The sequence below is a fragment of the Spermophilus citellus genome, assembly GCF_964194105.1.
Source record: "Spermophilus citellus genome assembly, chromosome: 18".
Taxonomy (NCBI): domain Eukaryota; kingdom Metazoa; phylum Chordata; class Mammalia; order Rodentia; family Sciuridae; genus Spermophilus; species Spermophilus citellus.
In genome coordinates, this window is record NC_138200.1 from 2,345,495 (window position 1) to 2,368,478 (window position 22,984).

General features: G+C 57.3%; 3 protein-coding genes across 8 annotated transcripts; 2 read left to right on the plus strand and 1 right to left on the minus strand.

Annotated features, from left to right (window-relative positions):
• Positions 1 to 59: 59 nt before the first annotated feature.
• ZNF524 (zinc finger protein 524) lies at positions 60 to 3,300 on the minus strand. 4 transcript variants are annotated; one of them, XM_081275124.1, is made up of 3 exons: positions 2,056 to 2,580; positions 471 to 1,365; positions 60 to 265 (listed from the first exon to the last, which is right to left on the minus strand). In XM_081275124.1, exons 1-3 carry the CDS (start codon positions 2,081 to 2,083, stop codon positions 217 to 219), a joined length of 972 nt encoding a protein of 323 aa, XP_081131250.1. In that variant the 5' UTR covers positions 2,084 to 2,580; the 3' UTR covers positions 60 to 216. The 4 variants fall into 4 exon arrangements, with proteins under 4 accessions (XP_081131250.1, XP_081131251.1, XP_081131252.1 ...); XM_081275125.1 differs by lacking the exons at positions 60 to 265; positions 2,056 to 2,580 and adding an exon at positions 3,004 to 3,300 and having other exon boundaries at positions 308 to 1,365; XM_081275126.1 differs by lacking the exons at positions 60 to 265; positions 2,056 to 2,580 and adding an exon at positions 2,594 to 2,987 and having other exon boundaries at positions 308 to 1,365.
• Positions 3,301 to 3,771: 471 nt separating this feature from the next.
• On the plus strand, positions 3,772 to 11,230 carry FIZ1 (FLT3 interacting zinc finger 1). Of its 2 annotated transcripts, none has more exons than XM_081275548.1 (3): positions 3,772 to 3,902; positions 5,368 to 5,719; positions 8,977 to 11,230. In XM_081275548.1, the coding sequence occupies exons 2-3, from the start codon at positions 5,402 to 5,404 to the stop codon at positions 10,165 to 10,167; spliced, it is 1,509 nt and encodes a 502-aa protein (XP_081131674.1). In that variant the 5' UTR covers positions 3,772 to 3,902; positions 5,368 to 5,401; the 3' UTR covers positions 10,168 to 11,230. The 2 variants fall into 2 exon arrangements, with proteins under 2 accessions (XP_081131674.1, XP_081131673.1); XM_081275547.1 differs by lacking the exon at positions 3,772 to 3,902 and adding an exon at positions 4,488 to 4,837.
• A 6,372-nt stretch (positions 11,231 to 17,602) lies between these two features.
• ZNF579 (zinc finger protein 579) lies at positions 17,603 to 21,259 on the plus strand. 2 transcript variants are annotated; one of them, XM_081274098.1, is made up of 3 exons: positions 17,620 to 17,756; positions 19,033 to 19,090; positions 19,202 to 21,259. In XM_081274098.1, the coding sequence occupies exon 3, from the start codon at positions 19,204 to 19,206 to the stop codon at positions 20,866 to 20,868; it is 1,665 nt and encodes a 554-aa protein (XP_081130224.1). In that variant the 5' UTR covers positions 17,620 to 17,756; positions 19,033 to 19,090; positions 19,202 to 19,203; the 3' UTR covers positions 20,869 to 21,259. The 2 variants fall into 2 exon arrangements, with proteins under 2 accessions (XP_081130223.1, XP_081130224.1); XM_081274097.1 differs by lacking the exon at positions 19,033 to 19,090 and having other exon boundaries at positions 17,603 to 17,756; positions 19,202 to 21,258.
• The last annotated feature ends 1,725 nt before the right edge of the window (positions 21,260 to 22,984 follow it).

Below are 22,984 nucleotides of genomic sequence, written 5' to 3' on the forward strand. Positions count from 1 at the left end.
CATTGCAAACTGTGGGTCCACGGAGGCAGGACCTACGTGTCAGGAATTTGGCAAGGATGAGGGGAGCCTAGAGTCACATTTGCATAGAAGTTCACTGTTTTACTTAGTCTGGCTTTTTATTGGTAGCACTTTGGGGTCCGGTGGAAATGGGAGAGGAGCAAAGGCTTCTTCTGAGCCATTCTTTGGCGCCATGCTAGGGAGGCACGTGACATGGGGTTATTTGGAATCCCACGCACTTCTGTCAGGGTGGTGCAGCCGCTGAACACTGCAACGGAGAAGAGGCATCATCATGGAACACACACAGGAAGCCAGTAGGCAGGGATTTATTGCCACAGCCCCTGCCTCCAGGGGCCTGTTAGTCCGTAGGAAGGTGCCACAAGGCAGCAGGACCTGGAGGTGTAGGTCCCTAGCCTCGACCCCCTCCCAAGACAGGAAGACCACCAGAAGCGAGGGTGTCCTGGCCCACTTGCCTGGGCCCGGTGCCAGCTGAGCTCCTGGCTGTAAGCCAGGACCGGGAAGCAGAGGCCGAGGGTGCAGGACAGGCGGGCTCCTTCCCCTCAGGCCCCTCCTCACACACCCCAGCTGTGGCCGGGATGCTTTCTTCTTCGTCCCACGGCGTCTCGGGCCTTGGGTCAGGGGGACACAGGGGCATTCCCAAGGCCTCTGGGTGCTTGCGTTTGGAATGGCGCCGCAGGGTGTTGGCCTCCGTGAAGCGCAGCCAGCACACTGGGCACTGGTATGGGCGCTCACCGGAGTGCACGCGGTGGTGATGTGCCAGCTCTCCTGCCTCGCGGAAGCGGCGCGGGCACAGCTGACAGCAGAAGGGCCGCAGGCCCGCATGGATGTTGCAGTGCCGCCGCAGGTGGCTGGACCGCTTGAAGGTCTTGCCGCAATCCTTGCACTCATGCGGCTTCAGCTCCGAGTGTGAGATGCTGTGGCGCTCCAGGTCGGAGAGGTAGGGGAAGGCACGCAGGCACACAGGGCAGAAGTGCGGGGCCCTTCTGGAGACAGAGCCCTGGGGCCCACCTGCAGCCGACCTTTCTGAGACTGTATAGGGTACACCCTGATCATCGATCAACAGGAGGTCGCTGCCACCACCACTGCCCACCTGTGAGGTCAGCTCCTGCGCCAGCGGGGGCTCCTGCCCTGACTTGGGGGGGCGGCCCCGCTTGCGAGGGAAGGAGGCCTTGAGGGTCCGATTTGAGGAGGCGGCTCCCCCGGGAGGTCTGCCTCTGCGGCCCCGGGGAACCGGAGGAAGTAAGGCCAGAGGTTTCTCTTCCTCCCCAGTCAAAGTCGAAGGCAACGGGTCTGGGCTGGGGGTGTCCATTGAGCAGTGAGGGGCTTGGGTCTGGGCACTGGAGCCGGCTAAGAGGAGAGAGGGGCAGCGTCAGTGTGGGGAGGGTCTCCAACACCCCGTGTACCCCAACATGTCACCCAACCCTGGCTCCAAGTCTCTTGACCTGAATATGATTGACCTCACCCAGACAATTATAGCCATGCTGGTGGGTAAAACAATAAGATAATTTAGTACTGGATCATAAACGGGCACTGCCCTGATTTCCACAAATGTCCCCCATGCCCCACAATCTGTTCCCTTGACCAGGGAATTCAAGATCAACATTAGCTAAATAGAGAAAAATAAGGGTTCAACTGAGAGTGCAAGCCTCAAAATAGCCCATCAAATTCCAGAGCCATAGAGGTCTCAGAGATTTCCTTCCTGATTGGCAGAAGGGAAGAGTTCAGAACTAGAAGAAAGGAATCAGTCCTAGGTGAAGTTTGACCCTAATTGGTGCATAAGGAAACATATCCACATTGCTAAGTTTGGCCTCTGGAGTCAGATATCCCAAGTTCAAATTCAGAGTCTGTCACTTCCTCTCTCTGTGGCCTTGAGCAAGGTGTTCACTTCTCCCAGCTCAATTAAGTCTTTCACAAAATGGGATTCTGTTCCACTTGCCCGACCAGACATGCCATAGGACAATATTTTACACAGAAGAGCCCTCATTAGCATCATGCCCTCTTCATTAGCATCATGCCTAAGCTAAGTCTCACACCAACCTTCTGAATGAGGATGCACCTTCCCCATTTTGCAAATGGGGTAACTGAAATACAGGAAAGCCAAATCAGCTAAGTTCCCTCTGATAGTTAGTGCAAGGCCAAGACTCCAATCCGGTGTTGCTGACCACAGTGGCTCAGGGAATGAGAAGAAATGGTCCCAAGGAGATAGAAGACAGCATGAAGACTCTCAGACCCAGGTTTAAGTCCAGCTCTACCCATAATAAGCAAGTGGTTGTACGTCTCTGAACCAGTTTCCTTCTCTGTAAAATGCTATATCTGGTTTGTGGGAGAGTAATAACGAATAAGGAAGGGGCTTTAAAATGCCCCAACCTACTAGTGCACCAACATCACCATCTTCCCGGAGCCAACTACAACCTGGGAGCATGAGATCGGGGTATAACTGGAGAGGTAGCACGAGGGCGCCGCGCCCCCGTTTAGACTTGTTTTTTTGTGGTGCTGGGGACGGAACCCAGGGCCTTGACTATGGTAAGCAAGTACTCTACCACCCGCAGCCCCCAACCCCCTTTAATGGACACACAGCGGCCTGAAATCCAAAGCGCGACAATCTCTCAACGACCACATGGTTCGCTCCCGTGGGGTAGCCCGGACCGGGAGGTGGACCTCTGAAACACGGGAGGAGAGCACCTGGTCCCTCGACCCTCCCCCACTCCTATTCCTTGCGGGCGCGCGCCCGTCGGACCGGAGCGGGGAGCCCGCGCGCGGGGCGGGCCCTGCGGGGGCGGCGGCCAATGAGCGGCGCGGGGGCCGCAAGCAGCGAGAGCTGCCAGGAGGGGGTCTGCGCGCGCGAGCCCGGCGGCTCCGCGGGGCGCGAGGTCGGCGCGCGCAAGGGCGAGCGCGGGAGCAGGTGTTGGGCCGCGCTCCGGCGCGCTCCCGGCCACCTCTCCCCCATCCCCCTCCCCCCTCCCGGGTCCCCCGCCTCCCGGGTACCTCATTTGCATGCCGCCTTGGGCTCGCGTGTGTGCACGCGCGCGGGGGGCGACGGGCCGGCGCGTGGGAAGGGGCGGGGGCGAGGGGGCCCTGCCCCTCGGCGGCGGCGGGGCGGGGGCGGGGGCGCGCGGGCCCGGCCCCGCCCCTCGGAGCGGACGCCAGCGGCCCCTCCCCTCGCCGCCCGCGGGGAACAAAGGGTACTCGCTGGGTCCTAAGGACCGGTCACATCCGTGCAGGCAGAGGCGCACAAGTCGCCGGATTTGCCCCAGTGGGAATGAGCCCATCACCACATCCCTGACCACATCAAAATGCCTTTCCTCCCAGAAAGCACCCAACCGGGTGATCCAATCAAAGATGGGTCGGAAAGATGAGAAGCGGGAAATGTCTACTTAGTGCCCGCAACTAACATGGCGCTGATAGCTTCAAGGCCCCATGGAGGATTAAATAGAAAAGATGGTGCCTGGTATTTTCTATCTGTATTGCACTTGGCGCAGTTCAGTTTCTCTCTTCCTTCCAGATGCAACTCGGCATCCTGTAAAGAAGTAGTGCGAGACTGGGGAAAAGGAATCATAACTGTCTACGTTAGCACCAGTTAGCGTCATTGTAGACTACAGGAATCCGCAGGCTGAGCTTATTGCCCTGACGCTATGCAGCGCCGGGGATGATCATAGGCCCCGCCCCGCTGCCCTCAACCAAGATGGCGCCGACATGGCTTCTCTAACTTTCAAGCCCAGGGAAGGGAAGGGAAAGAAGGAGAAGGGCGGGGTGGAGTGGAAAGGGGGAGTCGAGGGGGCGGGAGAAGGAGGGGGGAGAAGGGAGCCGAGGCGGAAGTTGAGGGGCCCCCCGGGTGGAAGTGACGCTGCCCCCGCTGTCCAAAATGTCGGCGCCCAGAGGGAGGTGTAAGTAATTAAAGAGGAAAGCGGACTGACTTCCCTGGCCTCTCGAGGCCTCATCAAGCTTCCAGGACCTCCGCCCTGTTTGAGCGAGGTGGACCTGCTCGGTCCCGGCCCGCCTGACCTGCCCCCGCCCCGAGTGCCCGGGGCCGAACCTTCTAGGGCCAGGGGGAGGGGCACAAAGGGCCGTTTTTCGGGCCTGGGTCTCTGAGCCGACTGTGCTGGGGGGGCCGGTTCTGCTAGCCGTGGGGAGCACGAGGGGGCGGGGCCTAGTGGTGATGTGGGCGGAACAGGGACCGGAGGAGCCGAGGGGCGGGGCTTGTTGTGGGTGGGGCTTCGTATATTTTAAGGGTCTGTGGATAGAAACTGGGAGGAGCTTAGGTAAGGGGTGGGGCTTTAATACTGTGGTGGGTGGGGCCTATATTGAAAGGCAGAAGGAACTCTGTTTAAGGCCTGCTGGGAAAATAGGGACCAGGAAGAGGGCAGGAGGAGCTTAGGGTAGAAGGGGTAGAGTTTGTCTGGGGTGGGGTTTGGTGCTGAGAGGGGGCCCAGGTTTAGGTGTGTAATTTGGTGAGTTCCATAGAACTATCAAGTCTTTATAATAAAAGTGGAAGAATTTGGAGAGGATGCAGGGGGCTCAGTAGCGACTAAGAAAGGGTAGAGGAAGTTATAGGAGTGGAGTGGGGATTGATCTTGGAAAGGATGGGGCCTATTTGAAGGAAGAAATGTATGGTATTGGAAGTCAGATCTTGTTAAAGTACAAAGATTGGAGAACTCGGATGACTTGGAAAGCATGGGGGTGCTAAACTAAGAAAGTAGGAGGGCCCTTACAGATAGGGGTAGTCAACAGCACACTTGCTGAGTCTCGACTGTGTGCTGGCTCACGTGAGCACAAGCATACTTGCCTGGCTGTGGCTTAGTGCCTGCCACCATTCCATGAGGTAGGTACTAGAATCTTTCCCTTCTTACAGAGGACCAGAGTTTTGACTGGTTTTTATCTAGGTTGCACAGCTAGTTTTGGTCTTCCTGGAAGCATGGCACTGGTGTGCTTAGCTGCAAATCCTTGTCCTCCTGTTCACTAAGCAGTCATCTTCAAAGAAGTGTAGGAGAGGCTTTTGGAGGGAAAGTGGCATGGCCAGGAATACGTGATGTTTAAGGAATAGAACTAGTGTCTCCAAAGGAGTGGTGGGACCTGCATCAGAGTGGGAAGGGTTTAGAGAGGATCCAGAGAGGCTTAACACGGTGACTTGAGTAGAAGTGACACGGTAGTGGTTATGAAGATTGGCAGATGAATGAAGAAGAGGGAGAAAGGTTTGTAAGAAGACTCTTAAGAACAGTGGGTGTGGTTAGTGTGGTGGGCGTGGCTTAGCAGTAGGAGGGTCTCCAAGGGGTCTGGTGTGGGACCTGTGAGCCTAAGGGGCTAACAGGGAGGTGATCCCTTCAACGGCTCTGTGTTTCCTCCCTACTCTAGAAAGCCCCCAGCCACCACTGTGCCACCTGTCACCATGGATGAAGCCCGGCTGCCGGCACCCCCGGCTCCTGTCCCTGCACCTGCTACAGCACAGGCAGCACCTGTTGCAGCCCCCCGCGTCCCATTTCACTGCAGCGAATGTGGCAAGAGCTTCCGCTACCGTTCAGACCTGCGGCGTCACTTCGCTCGGCACACAGCTCTCAAGCCCCATGCGTGTCCACGCTGTGGCAAGGGCTTCAAGCACAGCTTCAACCTGGCCAACCACCTGCGCTCCCACACGGGGGAGCGGCCCTACCGCTGCTCTGCCTGTCCCAAGGGTTTCCGCGACTCCACAGGCCTGCTGCACCACCAGGTGAGTCCACAGGCCCACACAGCCCGCACAGGGTTGAGAGGCAGCAGATCGAGGCCCCGTGCACTTGCTTCCTCCCAGAGAGAATTTCTCCTTTCCTCCCTCCGCCAAAGCCATACTTCTTTTTTGGTCACCGCCCATCTCACACACACAACCTGCTAGTAAGTTGCCCCTCCCATGTGGCCCTAGCTCTGCCCCCTGCCAGGGCCTGCCCTGTGCGTCCCTTCCTTATAGTAAAATAGTTTTATCACATGTACATATAATTTCTTTATTTCACAACTACCAATTGAGGGCTTTCCCTGGGCCCAACACTGAGGTTACCAGCATAAAATCAATTAAATACCAGCTTTCAGTGAATTTATGTTCCTTTGGAGAAGGACAGTGGCCAGGAAAGTGATAAGAAAGCAGTTCCACAGATAAGAATGTTCTGGGAAAGGAGAAATGTTGGGAAGGATATTTTTAATAAATAAGTAAAATTGACATGGGGAGTGCAGGAGGGGAGATGGAGAAAGGTCAGGGCAAGGCCATGTTTGAGCTGGACCTGAGTCTGAGAAGGAGTCCGTGTGGGAAAAGCAGTCCAACAGGAGGGATGCCTGCGCAGAGGCCCCAGGTGGGAAGGGCTCGGTGTGTCAAGGACTGACTGGAGACTGTGATTGGGCAGGGTGGAGGCAAGCGGGGCAGCCCCACATCCACCCGGAAAACCACGTCTGCGGGCCAGACACCCTGCTAGGGCCAGGAAGACCTGGTTGACAGTGGTCTTCCACATCCCCGTCTCTGTCCCCTGGCATCTCTCTGGGTTCAGAACATCATGTCCTTGATGTTAGCCCCAACTCTAGTGGTATCCCCTCCTCCTGTCTCCCTCTCTCATGTCCAGTGTTTGCATCCATCAAAGAGACGAAGTACCCACTGCTTACAGCCCTTAATGCTCAGGCAACAAGTCCCTCCACTCATGGACATCTGCCCACTCCCACCAGTAGGTCAGGATCCGACGGAACCCTTCAGTGAGCCCGACTCTAAGTCAGGTTCTTCAGGGAAAACACAGTCCCCCTTCAGAGCCCCCACATCCAACAGTCCAGGGAGGGGGACATTGATTGACACCAGGTTAGTGACCATTAGACTGTGGCCAAAACGTTTTGGGGGGTGAGGAGAGCCGGTAAAGTGGGCTGGGCGGGGTAGAGGATGCTGCTTCTGAGAATGATACCTCTGCTCAACAGGCAGGAGAGGGCTGCCCAAGCCCAGGAAGTGCACGTGTTCATGGAAGCAGGATAGGCATTTCAGGAGCCGGATGTGTGGCTAGGGACAATGTGGCCAGGGGGCCAGGGACAGCATGGTACCAGAGAAGGCTGCAGAGCCCACTGGTCCTGGGGCATCCAGTAAGCACAGGACCTGGAACCACAGCAGTGAGCAGGCTGACCTGGTCCCTCTTTCCTCTTTGCTCACATGCTGGGGAGACGTCACCCAGATGGGGAGGATGGATGCCAGGAGGGAGCTGACAGATACACTGACTCTCCCCAGGAAGGGAGGAGCCTGTCATGGGAAAGAGCCTTCCAGGCAATGAGAACAACATGTGCAAAGGTCCTGAGGCCAGCACAAGCTTGTGTGTTAGAAAGGCAGATGGACAGAGAATAAATCTAGCAAGAAGAGAGAGTTCCAGGCACCCCATTGTACTGTAGACATCACCATGTCTGGAGCCAGAATGGCAGAGAGGCACCACTTCTGGTTCTTCCTTTAGGTCCGTGCCCCTGGTAGACATTATCAGTTACACCGAACTCTCATCAACCCTCACAGGACTCAAGGCAAATATTACCAATCAGTAGGACTCTACCCTCAGAAAGCTCTTAGCCATAAGGGTGAATGATGTTCCAGATTTCTGGTTTCTCCCCATCCGCAGGCCAAGCTGTGCCTCAGAAAGACACATTTCTTGGAGAGTCTGATTTCCTAAATCTGGAAGTGATTCCCTGGATCAATATTTGTTTAAAAAAAAAACAACAAAACATTAGGTGGGACTCTGAAAAGCAGCCAGATTTGGTTCAAATCACAGCTCTGCCTTGATAGACCTGAGGGCCATTAGTGACCGGCTGGTGACAGCAGGCTTGACACTAGGTGAGTCCCCTCCCAGGCTGGCCTCTGGGACTCTGGAACCATTAGCTGCAGTGAAGGGGGGCAGCAGGTGTGGCCTGTGCTGCAGCAGGGGCAGGGCGGTGATGCCGGCTGCCGGGCTTCACGCATGGTGACAGGTGGCACCGTGATGGGTGGGGGCTTTCTAGAGTAGGGAGGAGACACTGGAGTGGGTGGGGGTCACCTCCCTGTCTGTGAATGTGGCTAGCGCTTCCACTGCCCTCCAGGCCTGCGGTTCACCTCTCCAGGCACACGGCCAGGCCCTCACTGGCACCAGCCACATTCCAATGCTCAGTAGTAGCACGTGTGCTTGTGACTAGTTTATCGGGCAGCATGAATGTGGGACATTTCCATCATCACACAAGTCTGTTGGACTCCAGAAGGTTCCCCGTGTACCTTGAAACGCCACCTCCCACCTAGGCGTATGTGAGAGCCCCATCCACCTGCCCCATTGTATGCTGGTTTAGAGAACACAGAGAGGGTTGTTAGCCATGGTAGCATGCGGAGCTAGTAATTATTTTGTGGCCATTTCCCTGTGTCCTCACAGCAGCACTGTGAGGTGGCTAGTCTGATTCTGCCCATTTACAGAAGGGAAAAGCAGAGGTCAAGAGATTCAAAGCTGGGGCTGGGGCTGGGGCTGGGGCTCAGCATAGAGCGCTCACCTAGCACATAGGAGGCCCTGGTTCGACCCTCAGCACACATAAAAAATAGATAAAATAAAGGTATCGTGTACAATAAAGAATAAGTATTTTTAAAAAGAGAGATTCAAAGCCACTTGCTTCCATATGCACAGAATAGAAGACCCCAGGGATTTGACCCCAGACCTGGACCACTCTCCCAGGGAGTCACACCCCTAAGTAGGCCCATTGGAGAGGATTAGGACTTAGCCAGGAAGAGTGGCAGGAAGTGTGTCCACCCCCCACCCCACCCCCCACCCCGCGTGCCCTGGGAACAGCATCTGCAGAGGTCCTAGGTGGAAGGGACTTGGACTTGAGTACTGAAACATGCCTGCGTGGCCCAAGGTAGAGAGTGGGCTTGCGCGTGTGGAATCCGGGTAGGAAAGCTTGGGCCTCCTCCTTCTGGGTGTCCCGGAATCTGCCACGCGGAAAGCCCCTCTGCACTGACCTGTGTTCCACCCCTAGGTCGTCCACACTGGGGAGAAGCCGTACTGCTGCCTGGTCTGCGAGCTCCGCTTCTCCTCGCGCTCCAGCCTGGGCCGCCACCTCAAGCGCCAGCACCGCGGGGTGCTGCCAGCACCGCTGCAGCCTGGCCCGGGCCTGCCCGCCCTGAGCGCACCCTGCTCCGTCTGCTGCAACGTGGGGCCCTGCTCAGTGTGCGGGGGCGCGGGGACCGGCAGTGGAGAGGGCCTGGAGGGCGCGGGCGCGGGCAGCTGGGGGCTGGCAGAGGCCGCAGCCGCAGCCGCAGCCTCCTTGCCTCCGTTTGCTTGCGGCGCCTGCGCACGGCGCTTCGACCACGGCCGCGAGCTGGCAGCCCACTGGGCCGCGCACACAGACGTGAAGCCGTTCAAGTGCCCACGCTGCGAGCGCGACTTCAACGCGCCCGCGCTGCTGGAGCGGCACAAGCTGACCCACGACCTGCAGGGTGCTGGCGCACCCCCTGTGCAGGTCTGGGTCCCGGGGGCCAGCAGTGGGCTGGAGACGGCCCGCGAGGGCGGCTCAGCGGAGGCAGGAGACGCACGATCGGCTTGGGACGGCGGGCTACTCCTGGGCCCCACCGGGGGTGGCGTGCCCGAGCTCGGGGGGCTGCTTCCGGAGGGCGGCGGTGAGGCCCCCGCGCGGGGTGCGGCGGCCGAGCCGTCGGAAGACACCCTGTACCAATGCGACTGCGGGACGTTCTTCGCGTCGGCTGCGGCGCTGGCCAGCCACCTGGAGGCTCACTCGGGTCCAGCCACCTACGGCTGTGGCCATTGCGGAGCGCTGTATGCGGCGCTGGCGGCCCTGGAGGAGCACCGGCGGGTCAGCCACGGCGAGGGCGGCGGGGAGGAGGCAGCAGCGGCGGCTCCTGGGGGGCAGCCGGCATCCGGGGAGCCTGCGTCGGGCTCCGGCCGCGGCAAGAAGATCTTTGGCTGCTCTGAGTGCGAGAAGCTGTTCCGCTCCCCCCGCGACCTGGAGCGGCACGTGCTGGTGCACACCGGCGAGAAGCCGTTCCCGTGCCTCGAGTGCGGCAAGTTCTTCCGGCACGAGTGCTACCTCAAGCGCCACCGGCTGCTGCATGGCACCGAGCGGCCCTTCCCCTGCCACATCTGCGGCAAGGGCTTCATCACGCTCAGCAACCTCTCCAGGCACCTGAAGCTGCACCGGGGCATGGACTGAACCGCGAGGCCGCCCAGCCCTCAACCCAACCAACCCAGGGACTGGACTTGGCCCTGCCAGGGACCTCAGGACTGTGTGCAGGTGAGGCCCCGGCCCTTCAAGTCCAGAGCCAAGGCCCTAAGATGAGGCCCCGACCTGGCCATGGGGCCACCCAGAGCCCACACAGGCCCCCAGCTGGGGGACCACCAAGAAAGAGACCTCTTCCAAGGAAGGGGTCGGAGAACATATTCATTGGGGGACCTAAACCTACGGAGAGACTCCTGAGCTTGAGACCCCAGGAATGCGTGTGGGCAACCCCAATCAATAGGCCTCTAAGATGTGGGGACCTCCAAATGAGAAATGGGTCTCCACCAGCACCTCTCAGCTAATTAAGTGTGGGTACCTTCAAGGGAAGACTGCCCGCTCCCAGACAGCCATCGTTCTCCATGACCTTGATCTGGGGAATGCAGGGACCATGTTCCCAAATCTTCCAGGATCCCCTCCAAATACTACCCACCAGTCACTGGTGACCCCAGAAAATGAATATAGCCGAAATCTGCCTTTCCCCCATTTCATTCCCAATACTGAAAGAGGACCAGGGTAGATGACCTTGCCTTCAACTCCCCCACCTTCCAATTAGGTCCCTTTCTTTACCACTGAATGGATCGACCCTAAGGATCTTCCCCCACCCCAAAACACTAGGATAGACTGGTCCGAAATCCCCCTAGCCAGTAGGATGGACTGACCCAAATGCACTGGGCTGGTCCACATAGTGGCCTGGCCCCACCCTTCTTAGAGTGAATAGGACAGACACTCCCTTATCCTGTAGAGTGTGGCTGGGTCCACGTTACTCCACATCCTGTGACCTCATCCAGGTGGAGGTGGTGGGCTTTGGGGTTTTCCTCCCCCGCTCCTGTAGCACTAGTCCATCTTTCTCTCCATCTCTGTTGGTTTGTCTCTGTGTTCCTCCTAACCCCAAGGGGAAGGGGGAAATTGGCTAGGGGATTCCCCCCTTGTGAGCCTTGACTTTGCCCCCTTCTCCCACTCCCTAGTGTCTCCAGGACCCCAATAAACCTTGTCCTGTCAATCACTACTGTCTCATTTTCTGATTGGGGCTTAGAGACAGCCCAGGAAAAGACTCTGCCCCTTAGACAGCCATCTGGCAAGATCCTTAGATCCTAAGAAAGACCTCTAGATCATCAGGATAGGTGGTACCAGTAGCCCGGTCACATTCACACACACAACTCTTGGAGTCAGGCCTTGTACCCCTCTGGTACCCCACTGTAAGCAAATAGCTAATCCTGGCTCTGGTACATTTACATTCTAGTGAGTGGGCGACAGGCTAGGAGCAAGAGGAACCAACAGTGGAGGTAATCTCAGGTGGTCCTGAGCACTCCGAAGGCAACAGGGAACGGCGAGTGGCTGGGCTTCCCATGAGCAGTTAGGGTGGGCTTCCCTGCCATGTGGCACTTCGGAGTCCTGAAAGATGAGGAGTGGCTGCCAGGAGGAGAGTGAACTCGGGAAAGGAGGGAGGAGATGAGGTGGAGAGGTAGGCAGAGGTCAGATCACCCAGGGCCAGGGAACTCAAGATGAGCATTTGACTGACCAGACAGTTCCACGGTGCAGATGACCAGCTCTCTGGCTCTGGGGAGAAGGAGCTGGAGCCTGCAAAGGGAAAGAAGTAGAGGACTAGTCAGTCTGCCAGGAGGGAGTAGTGAGAGTCTGGGCCAGCTGGTGAGAGAAATAGTGGGAGGATTTGGTGTGAGGGCTGGAGGTAGAATGCAGAGGATGGGTTGTGTGCATGTGTGGCTTACCTGTGTGTCCAAGGTGGGAGGTGCGTGCACTGGAAAGGGAGGAAGCAGAAGTAAGTGGGTGGGTGGTGGCACTTGGTATCAGGACCAGAGGACAAGTTAAGGTCAGGGCTTGGAGAATCAGAGCTCTTCTATGTAAACTGAAGATGCCTGGTAGATTGGCATTCTCTAAGATTGAATGCCAATATGCATTCCCTGCGATGCAGTGATTCCGCCAGCCACAAACCCTGGAGTAAGTCATGTTCACCGGCACTAGGAGACACAGGAGAATGTTCACAGCAGCTATGTCTATATACCCAAATTCAGAACCACCAAAATGTCCATCAAGAACACAGTAGAGGGCTGGGGATGTGGCTCAAGCTGGTAACGCGCTCACCTGGCATGCGTGCAGCCCAGGTTCAATCCTCAGCACCACATACAGACAAAGATGTGTCCGCCGAAAACTAAAAAAAATATATATTAAAATTCTCTCTCTCTCTCTCTAAAAAAAAAAAAAAAGAAAGAAAGAAAGAACACAGTAGATTGGGCCTAGGGGTAGCTCAGGGGTAGGTAGAGCACTTGCCTAGTGCGTTGGAGCCCTGGGTTCCATCCCTAGCATCCCCCAACACACACACTCATGAGTACAGTAGCTAAATGGTGATGGTGCATTAGGCCATGGAATACTGAGCAGCACTGAGGGTGGACAAGAGCACACACAGGTACTTGTGTGAAAGCACGACTCCATGCACACGGCATTCCAAGGCAAGCTGCTGCAGTGTTCAGGATGCATCATGGGTAGTAACTGGTACAGAAAAACTCTTCTCTATAAAACTCAGAGTAGTGGGCTAGACAGCTAAGCTCAGGCGGAGGCCGGAAGGTTTCTACAGTTGCTGATGGACCGTGATGTCCTGTTTCTTCATCTGAGGGTCATCTTAAAATTTTTGTTCAATTATTCGTTTGTGTTGTGCAGTTTCCCTAAGTTTTAGTTTGCAAGGGGAGACAATGTTAAGGAGGGAGATGTGGGGGTGGAAACAAGTAACAGTTTGAAGCTCAAGGAAGACTGGCTGAGATCCACAATCACCAGTTTGAAAAGGCTCCACCTCTTGGGAACAAGGTCAACCCTGCCTGGGGGAGGGGACGCTAGACCTTGGACATACTCCTCTCTACACCACCAGACTGACTCCCTGCGTGTTGCCGTGGGATGCGGTGGTCCCTGTTGGAGAAGCAGGGCCACCACCTTAGGTACAGGCACCACCCCCAGGGACAAGACAGCCCCCTCTCCAGTCCTGCCTGGAGACAGCTGTCCAGGGGTCTAGGGCCTGGAATGATGCCAGGGTTGTCATGGAGATCAAAGCTGGTTGCGGAGTTAAAAACAGGACCCTGGGAAGCCTGAGGCTCCCACCCACCTCGCCTCTCCCAGGATCCTGGTGCTTCCCACGTGCAACAAGGGCCTCTTTTCATTTCCTGAGTGCCTCCCAAATGCACGTGCTGAACTGCCCTCTACTTGTCTCACTGTGGCCCTGTTTCATAAATGTGCTAATTTAAGAGTGGCTGGGGGTTAGTAATGAGAGAGGCCGGCAGCTGGGGGGGGCACCTGGTCTCGGCAACTCCCCTCCCCTCATCGCTCCCTTTCCACAACACCCGAGTTCTCCTCATTCCTCCCCACCTCTGTGTTTGGTGCTCTGGGTAGAGTGGTTTGACAAATAGGCAAGACAATCCCTTGCCCTCATGGGGTTTCTGATCTAGTGGGAGGGGAGGCCGAGCACAGGTGGCCCAGGGTCGGCCACAGTAAGGATGACTGATACCCAGAGCTTGGCCTTGTCTCCATGCCAATCCAATAAGAAGGACTCGGGAAGGTGTATTGCTTTGCTAGCCAAGGAGGAGCCAGGGGACTCCTGTCCCCAGGCTGTGCTTCTGTCAGGGAACAGAGGCTTTTAAAGAGGCAGTTCAAGGCCACAGGGCAGCTGCGCCCTGTGGGCAGTCGTGATTCATCTGCAGCCTTGCCAGCTGTTTCTTAGGTCCTCAGGGGCCCACTGCAAAGTCTGGGCTCCATTCTTGTCCTCTGTGAACCAAAGGACAGATAACTCGGCCTAGGATGGAAAAAGGTTGATCTTTCTTCCGCCATGGTTATGGAGAGAGAAAGGGAAAAGGGGGTGGGGTGTCAGTTTAAAAATAAGCCACAGCGACACGGCAGTGATACGTTCCAGGGCGAGGTGGGCCTGTGGCACAGTGCTGAAGATGGAAGGCAGTTTTAGCTCGGGAGGACAGGCCAGGAGGCTGGGCTCCGCGCGGAGTGCGGGGAGCAGGGGAAACGCTACCAAATGGCACGTGCAAATGCCCTGAGCCCAGGAAGAGAGGGTGGTGGCGGGCTGAGGAAGCAGGAGAGCCGTCCTCTAGGAGGAGAGGGGCATGCAGAGCCTTGTGCCTGTTAGGGAAGGCCTGGGTTTATTCCCGAGGACGTGAGGGGCCACAGAAGAGCGTTCAGCAGAGAAGCCACCTGGGCGGCTTTGGAGGCAGGGGACTGGACACCGGCGACGACGTGAAGCGGAAGAGCCAACGAGGGGCGGCAGCCCCGGACCCGCAGCCCCGCCTGTCCCTGGGCGCGAGGCCCCGCCCCTGCCCGGGCCGCCTCCCGCGGGCCCTGCGCACCTGCGCCCGCCCGCGCCTCCTCCCCGCCCGCCCGGTCTCCCAAGCATCCGGCCTGGCCTCCACGGGTCCCGCAGGGATTTCTCCAACACACTAATCAGATCATGTGACTCTCCCTAAAACTTTTCAGTGCGTCTCAGTGCACTCGGAACGACTCCAAGCGCGGCCTGCACCAGGAGGCCCCGCACTTCCCGGCGTAGGGCGCTGGCCTCCAAGCCGCCTTTGCTGCCCAAACCAAGCCATCAAAGCCCCCTTACCGTCTTCTGCTTCAGTTTCTTTTCTATCATGCCCATTCCTGAATTCTTATTTTTTAAAGAAAGAATTCTGGCCTTTGCAATGGATGACAAAATGACATAGGTACATACCCCAGGGAATTCAGAACAGCTAGCTGTCCAACAAAAATGTTCACAGTGATGTTTACAACAGCACTATTCCCCATGGCAAAAGATGGAAGCGGCCCAAACGTTCACCAATAGATAAATAAAATATAGTTTATTCATGTAATGGAATATTATTCAGCCACAAAAAGGAATGATTCGCCTATTCACCTACAACATGGGTGTTTCTGGAAAACATGAGGCTAGGGGCCGCAGTTGTGGCTCAGTGGTAGAGTCCTTGCCTAGCATGCATGAGGCACTGGGTTCAATCCCCAGCACCACATTAAAAATAAATAATAAAAATAAAGGTATTGTGTCCATCTACAACTTAAAAAAAAAAAAGAGGCTAAGTGGAAGCAGCTGTTGCAAAAGACCACAGGTTTTATAATGTCGTTTATATTAAATACACACAGTAGGCGAATCCAGAGCCAGCAGACGGAACCAGGAATGACTGCTGAGACGATGGGCTGATAGAAAAGTCCTGGGCCTGGACAGCATGGATGGTTGCGCCATATTGTGAATATACTTGCTACTATGACCACTAAATTGTACACTTTGAAAGAGTCAAAATTGTCAGTTTTATGTTCTATGTATTTTACCAAATTAAAAAGTTGGAACACTACACACACCCATACACTACCAGCTTTGAAATACTAGAGATGCATCTGATTGCCTCTTCCTTCTCAAATGGAACCCCCACCCCCAATTGGTTACATTTTCCATAGATGTTTTTAGATTTTTACTCCTTATGTATATATTCTTTAAAATATAGTATTACTGACCAGATTTTTTTTAAATCATGCTTCTGATCCACTATCATTTCTCCTCTTTGTGAAGTCAAAAACCTAGTGAGACTCACTAGCTTTGAAACTAGTGCCTCATTTTCATCTTCTGTAAAAGGGGAAAATAATGCTATCTATTTCAAAAGGTAAGGAGAAATATGGGCTCATTTAAAATTTTTTTTAGTTGTTGATGGTTCTATATTTATATGTGATACTGAGACTCGAACCCAGTGCCCCCCACATGCTAGGCAAACACTCTACCACTGAGCCACCACCCCAGCCCTTAGCTCATATTTTTAAAGCACTTGGAAGAATCAGCTATTTTCATTAAGCCAGGCAGAGTGGCACATGCCTGTAATCCCTGAGACTCGGGAGGCTGAGGCAGGAGGATCCTAAGTCTGAGGCCAGTCTGGGCAACTTAGCAAGTCCTTGTCTCAAAATAAATGAAAAGGACTGGGGATGTAGCTCAGTGGTAAAGTGCCCCCTGAGTTCAATCCCCAGGACCAAAAAATATAAATAAGCTTTATAATTTTCATTTTATTGTCAGTATCCCCACTTAATTTATTTCCCCTTTACTTTTTTTTTTTTAATATATAACACATTCCGAAGGTTTCAAACTCAGAAATTACAAAAGGATGAAGTGTAGTTAAGTTTCAGTCCTGGGAACAGGACTTTGTTGCCAGTTTCTTCTCTGGTCCTCCAGTTCTTCAGCATGACCAGAGCGCACAGAGCAGGCCAGGCTGTTCTTCACCCTCCCCGCTTGCCGTCCCCATCACTGCTCGGGTACTTTCCATATCTTTACACAGTGGGCATCTTCAGTCTGTTTATGAAGACTAGGACTCCACTGGCTAGATCAGTCATGGATTTGTCACTCACACCTCCTGGATGGGCATCTAGATGGCTTTGAGCCATTTGCAGAGATGTGCCACACTAGCGAGTAACCTGGTACAGACATAATTTTGCATGTTTCTGATCTCTCTTAAGGAGAAATTCCTGGAATTGCTTGTGCTTGTACATAGCTCATTCCGGCTAAGTATAAAAGGAACTGTTCGCCCACTAACTTGCCAAACAATGTTTGGCATGAATGGAACCTATAAGAAACAGAGTCAAGCACAGGTATACACCTGCAACATGCCTTTTCTGCGGAATGTGAGGTTTCTGGGATGTGGTCATGCTGTTCCATCCTGCAGGTTTCCACCGAAGCACTTGCCTCCTAGAAGACTTCATGAATCACCCCAACTCCCAGTGTGAGCTCAGCCCAGAGCCCCTCTCTTCCTGCATTCCTATAGCATCCAACTTCCTGCATCAGAGCACTCCGGCACCCCCACTGGCTGGTTTGTCTGACAGTGGATGGTCATCTCCTGGGACAGGGTGCAGTGGCCTCTGTTTTGGCCACTGTCCTTCCAGTACCAAGGACAGAGCTAGCCCATAGTAGGTGCTCAGTAAATACTGGCCACTTGCAATGAAATGAATATATGCAAGGGCTTATCACAGAGAAGGAAACCGAGGCTTGGAGAATAGATTCACTTGCCCAGACTGCCAAAGGAAGGCTGGAGCCAGGTTCAAATCCAGCATGCCAGTACTTTCTGAAGACTGTGGCTGCATTCAACACCCTCCCCCACCTGCCCTCTGGCCCAACACAGTGCCTGGCACAGACAGGGCTTGATAAATGAGTATTTGTTGAAAGAATGAATGAATACGTGCATCTGCTGGGGAGGGGGGCCCGAAGCCCCCTCCTTCTCCTAGCGGCCACCTCCCCCGCACAGGACCCAGGAGCCACAGCCGCCCTGCCTCCCGGCTCCCGGGTCCCCGGTCCTCCGCTTCCGGCTTCCAGACAGTCTTTCCTCTTCCAGGCTCCGACCAAAGGCCGAGTTTCCGGGGGGAAGGCTTAGGCGGTGACACCGAGCCCAGCCTCCTCCTCCACCCCCCACCACGCTCGGCCCCCTCCCTCCCCAGCACCACCGTCCGCGTTCGGCCGGCCGCGGGGAAGGAAGAAAGGAGCCAAGGAGGCGGAGGTAAGACCCGGCGCCCAGCAGCCAGAGCAAGCCCCAGGCCCCGGGCTGAGAAACCCGCAAGGCCGCCACCCGCCGCCCAATTCTGCAGATCATGCTTGTGGGGAGCCGCAGGCTGGGCCCTGAGCGGATCGCCCCCTCCGGGACCTAGGGCCCGTGTCGCGGCAGCCTCCGCCCCCCCGACCCGTCGACCGGTCCAGGGTCGGGCCCTCAGCCTCCTCCTCCCTGGGGATCTCCAGCATCCAGGCTCCCAGACCCCTCCTCCCCTTGCTCTCGAGCCCGACCCCCTCCCCCAACCCCCTCCTCCACCTGGACCCAGGAACTGTGTGTCCTACCTACCAGGCAGTTAGACCACCCATCCCATCCAGTCCACACCCAGAAGTCCAGACCCCAGGTCCTTCCTCCCCCAGACCCAGAAGTCCAGACCCCAGCTTCAGACCCAGGGTCCAGGCCCAGCCTCCTCCCTCAGACCCAGGGTCCAGATTACAGCCCTCCTCCCTCAGACCCAGGGTCCAGATTACAGCCCTCTTCCCTCAGACCCAGGGTCCAGATTACAGCCCTCCTCCCTCAGACCCAGGGTCCAGGCCCAGCCTCCTCCCTCAGACCCAGGGTCCAGGCCCAGCCTCCTCCCTCAGACCCAGGGGTCCAGGCCCAGCCTCCTCCCTCAGACCCAGGGTCCAGGCCCAGCCTCCTCCCTCAGACCCAGGGGTCCAGGCCCAGCCTCCTCCCTCAGACCCAGGGTCCAGGCCCAGCCTCCTCCCTCAGACCCAGGGTCCAGCCCCAGCCTCCTCCCTCAGACCCAGGGTCCAGACCCAGCCTCCTCCCTCAGACCCAGGAGTCCAGTCCCCAGCCCCCCTTCCTCGGACTCAGGGGTCCAGCCCCAGCCCTCTGCCCTCAGACTGGGAGTCTGAGCTCTCCAATTCCCTGGCGTCTGCAAGCCCTGCCTCTGGGTGCAGACACTCCATTTCCTGGGCCTCAAGACTTGAAATCCCACCCCCTCCATTTTGGCCCCTTGGGAGCTAGTTTCTGGCCTCTCCCAAAAATCCCACTGTAGGGCCCTTGAGCAAAAGCAGCTGGCTGACTCTCTGTCCCCTCTCCTGTTGTCCCTTCAGTCCCTGCCTCGACCCTCCCACTGGCCTGGTCTGCTTGCACTTTCTGCCCCTGGGTCTCTAAACCTCTCCCTTTCCTTTTCCCTTTCCCTCTCCTGATGCTTCTCCATTTGTGCTTCTTTGCGCCTCTTGTTTCTGATTTTCCTGTCTCTGTCCCATCTCTGCTTCAGATCTGGGTCTGTCTGCCCACCTTCCTGCCTTCCTCCTCCGTCCCTCCCCTCTCCCTGGGTGAGCGCTGACCCGCTGTCCCGCCTTTGCCTGTCTCTGTGGCTGCCCCTCTCTGCCACACCCCACACACCTCCCTTCACCTCTGCCCGCCTCTCCCCTTTTTCCCCACAGACATGGATCCGCAGCCCCCTCCACCTGCCCAGGGCAGCCCACCACACCGTGGCCGGGGCCGAGGCCGGGGCCGGGGTCGTGGTCGTGGTCGTGGTCGTGGCAGGGGAGGCGCCGGAGCCCCTCGGGCGCCCCTGCCCTGCCCCACCTGTGGCCGCCTCTTCCGCTTCCCTTACTACCTCTCCCGGCACCGGCTGAGCCACTCAGGCCTCCGTCCCCACGCCTGTCCCCTGTGCCCGAAGGCCTTCCGCCGGCCTGCCCATCTCTCCCGCCACCTGCGAGGCCACGGGCCCCAGCCCCCGCTGCGCTGCGCCGCCTGCCCACGCACCTTCCCGGAGCCCGCCCAGCTCAGGCGCCACCTGGCCCAGGAGCACGCGGGCGGCGAGGTGGAGCTGGCCATCGAGAGGGCAGCCAAGGAGGCGGCCGAGTCCAGCTGGAGCCCTCAGGAGGAGGGCGCAGAGCAGCCCGCCACTGCAGTGGCCGGGGCCGCGGAGGAGGAGACAGCGTGGCCGGAGTCGTGGCCTGCTGGGGACCCAGCCCCACTGGCGGCCCCCGCGAGCGTCGAGCCCCGGGAGGCGGAGGCGGAGGAGGCCGAGGCTGGGGCAGCCGAGCTGAGAGCCGAGTTGGCGCTGGCGGCCGGGCGGCAGGAGGAGAAGCAGGTCCTGCTCCAGGCCGACTGGACGCTGCTGTGCCTCCGCTGCCGCGAAGCCTTTGCCACCAAGGGCGAGCTCAAAGCGCACCCGTGTCTGCGCCCCGAGGGCGAACAGGAGGGTGAAGGGGGGCCCCCGCCACGCCCCAAGCGACACCAGTGCTCCATCTGCCTCAAGGCCTTCGCCAGGCCCTGGTCCCTGTCGCGCCACCGGCTGGTCCACTCCACGGACCGCCCTTTTGTGTGCCCAGACTGTGGCCTAGCCTTCCGCCTCGCCTCCTACCTCCGCCAGCACCGCCGCGTCCATGGAGCGCTCAGCCTGCTGGCCCCGCTGCCCGGGGCGGGCAAGAAGGACGACAAGGCCTCAGGTGGACGGAACTCAGGGAAAGGGCCTGAGGGGGGCGAAGGGGCCGAGTGCGGGGGTGCCCCCGAAGGGGGAGAAGGCGGGCAGAACGGAGGAGACACCGCCCCAGCCCGGCCCCCAGCGGGGGAGCCCCGCTTCTGGTGTCCCGAGTGCGGCAAAGGTTTCCGACGCCGGGCACACCTGCGGCAGCACGGTGTGACCCACTCGGGGGCGCGCCCCTTCCAGTGCGTGCGTTGCCAGCGGGAGTTCAAGCGGCTGGCGGACCTGGCCCGCCACGCGCAGGTCCACGCTGGAGGCCCGGCCCCGCACCCGTGCCCGCGCTGCCCCCGGCGCTTCTCGCGAGCCTACAGCCTCCTTCGCCACCAGCGCTGCCACCGCGCAGAGCTGGAGAGGGCGGCGGCGCTGCAGGCGCTCCAGGCCCAGGCCGCGCCTTCGCCCCAGCCACCTGAGCAGGATGCGGAAGGGCTCCCTCTGCCCCTCTCACACATCAAGGAAGAGCCACCCTCCCCCGGGACCCCACCCCGGTCCCCTCCCGCTCCCCCCGTCTTCCTCAGCGCCTCCTGTTTCGACAGCCAAGACCACTCGGCCTTTGAGATGGAGGAAGAAGAGGTAGACAGCAAAGCGCATCTGCGCGGCCTGGGAGGCCTGGCCTCCTGACCCTTGTACCCACCCTCCGCCCCTCCGTTCGAGCTCTGGGTTCACAGTATGGAGGAGGGAAGTTGAAGGAGAGGCACCTCCTGTCTACCCTGCCCCAAGCCCTTGACACTAAGGAGAGGAGGCCCTGGGCCACCCACCGTCCCCATTGCCCATCCCTAGACCCCTGATGCCAGTTAGGAACCGCTTGCCCCGACCCGTGTCTTAAGGCAGAACGACTTGGAAAAGGAGGCGGAGGACATTTGGCCAGAGGGACTCAGACTGGTGGGTTTGCCCCAGCCTGCCTGTTCCCTGTGACATACACTGGACACCATCACCTCTTTGGAACTGCCAGACCCTGGGGGTTTCCAGTGATCAAAGGTCTGTCCCTGTTCCTCTGTCTGAATAAATGTGAGTTCGTGAAACCCAGGAGTGAGGCTGTGTGTGGAGGTGGGGGTGGGGTGTGCTTGGGTTCTGAGCAGGAGAGACCCTGCGCCCAAGCACCTTGGCCTGAGAAGAAGCAGGGGTGCAGCACCATGGACCACCAATATGGTAGCCCTGTGGGTCCTTGCACTCCTCTTGCAGCCAAGCTTGCGTCCACTTCCTCTGCTCCAGACCTCTGAGCCCTGCAGGAACTGAGGAGGAAGGAGCTGAGTCCCAGGGCTGCTCTGCCCACTAGACTTTTTTGTGGTGCTGGAGTGTTCTAGACCTTTGCTGTCCAATAGGGTGTCTAGTAATGGGTACTATTTTGGTTAAATTTAGAATAAGTAAGTTTGATTCAAATGAAATATGATTAAAAGTTCAGTTCCTCACCAAATATAGCTGGTGGCTGCCATATTGTACAGCACAGATCTAAAATATCCCATCATTGTGAAAAGTTGTAGCGTGTAGCGAGAACACAGAGGTCCCAGCAGTGGCCTTGGGCCCTTCGGAGCCTGTGCTCTGAGCCCTGTCACCCAGCATGTTCACCCGGGACCTCGGCAAGTTGGCTGATGAAGTCCAGGCATGCATCTTGCAGGCGCAGAAGTGGGCTCATTTACCCCTCAAGACGGCGGGGGACAGGGCGGCGGAGGGCTCCGTCTTTTCATTCATGTCTCTGCTTTGTCTCTTGAACAGCTTAATGCAATGTCACCTCCAGGCCTCCGAATTCACCCGCTTCACGTTTCACTCACTGATTTTTAATAAATTTAACCAGTGCCACAATCCAGTTTTAGAGCATGTTGACACCCCCCAAACAGCTCTCCGCCCACTGAAGTCCCTCTCGCCCCACCTCTACCCACTGTCCCTCAACTTTGTCTACTCTGGACATCTGAGACACTGGATTTGCAGATGGTGGCTTGGTGCCTGCTCTTTGACCCAGCACAACGCCTCCAAGGTCCTTCCACGATGTGAATTTCAGACCTTCATCCCTTCCTCCGGCTCAGTCATGCTCTGTGTGCGGACAGACCATGCCGTTGACCCTCCTCGGCCAGCGGGTGTGGGGCTGTTTCTGCTCCTGGGCTGCGGTTGAGCGCTGCTCTGAACATGTGTGGACACGTCTGTGTGTGGACGCTTACTTTCATTTCTCTTGGGCAGAATCACGAGGCTGAATGAGCAGTCTGCAGTTTACCTTTTGAGAAAGTGCCAGATTGCTCTCCAAAGTGACTGTACTATCTACAGCCTCCCTGGTGATCGTGGGGGTTCCCCACGGAGTCCATTTCCTGAGAAGGAAACTCGGGAACAGAGACGTGAACTGGCTTAGCCAAGGCAGGAAGCAGCAAGGCCGGTGGGACCCTGGGCGCTGCAGCTCCAGACCCTTACACAGGATTCATCCCCATCCTGCCCACTCATCACTCTCCCAAAGTCTTTATTGAGCCCCTGCTGTGTGCTGGGCACCATCCTAGGTGCTGCTTGTCCTTCAGTTAATGAAACACAGATACCTCCTTCTCTGAGGCTTCCATTCTAGGGGGAGGAGAGGGTCAGTGGTGGGCAGTGACCACGCCTGTGATCCCTGCAAATCGGGAGGCTGAGGCAGGAGAATCACAAACTTAAGGCCAGCCTCGGCATCTTAGCCAGGCTCTGTCTCAAAAAAAAAAAAAAAAAAAAAAAGTGGCTGGAAATGTGGCTCAGTAGTGAAGCACCACCAGGTGCAAACCCAGTA

Coding starts and splice junctions, on each gene's coding strand:
- ZNF524 (XM_081275123.1), bottom strand. CDS start 2,083: ATGGGGAAGGTGCATCCTCATTCAGAAG. Junction 1,366..2,055: donor GGTGCATCCTCATTCAGAAG/GTTGGTGTGAGA, acceptor CTCTCCTCTTAG/CCGGCTCCAGTGCCCAGACC.
- FIZ1 (XM_081275547.1), top strand. Junction 5,720..8,976: donor CAGGCCTGCTGCACCACCAG/GTGAGTCCACAG, acceptor TTCCACCCCTAG/GTCGTCCACACTGGGGAGAA.
- ZNF579 (XM_081274097.1), top strand. CDS start 19,204: ATGGATCCGCAGCCCCCTCCACCTGCCCAGGGCAGCCCACCACACCGT.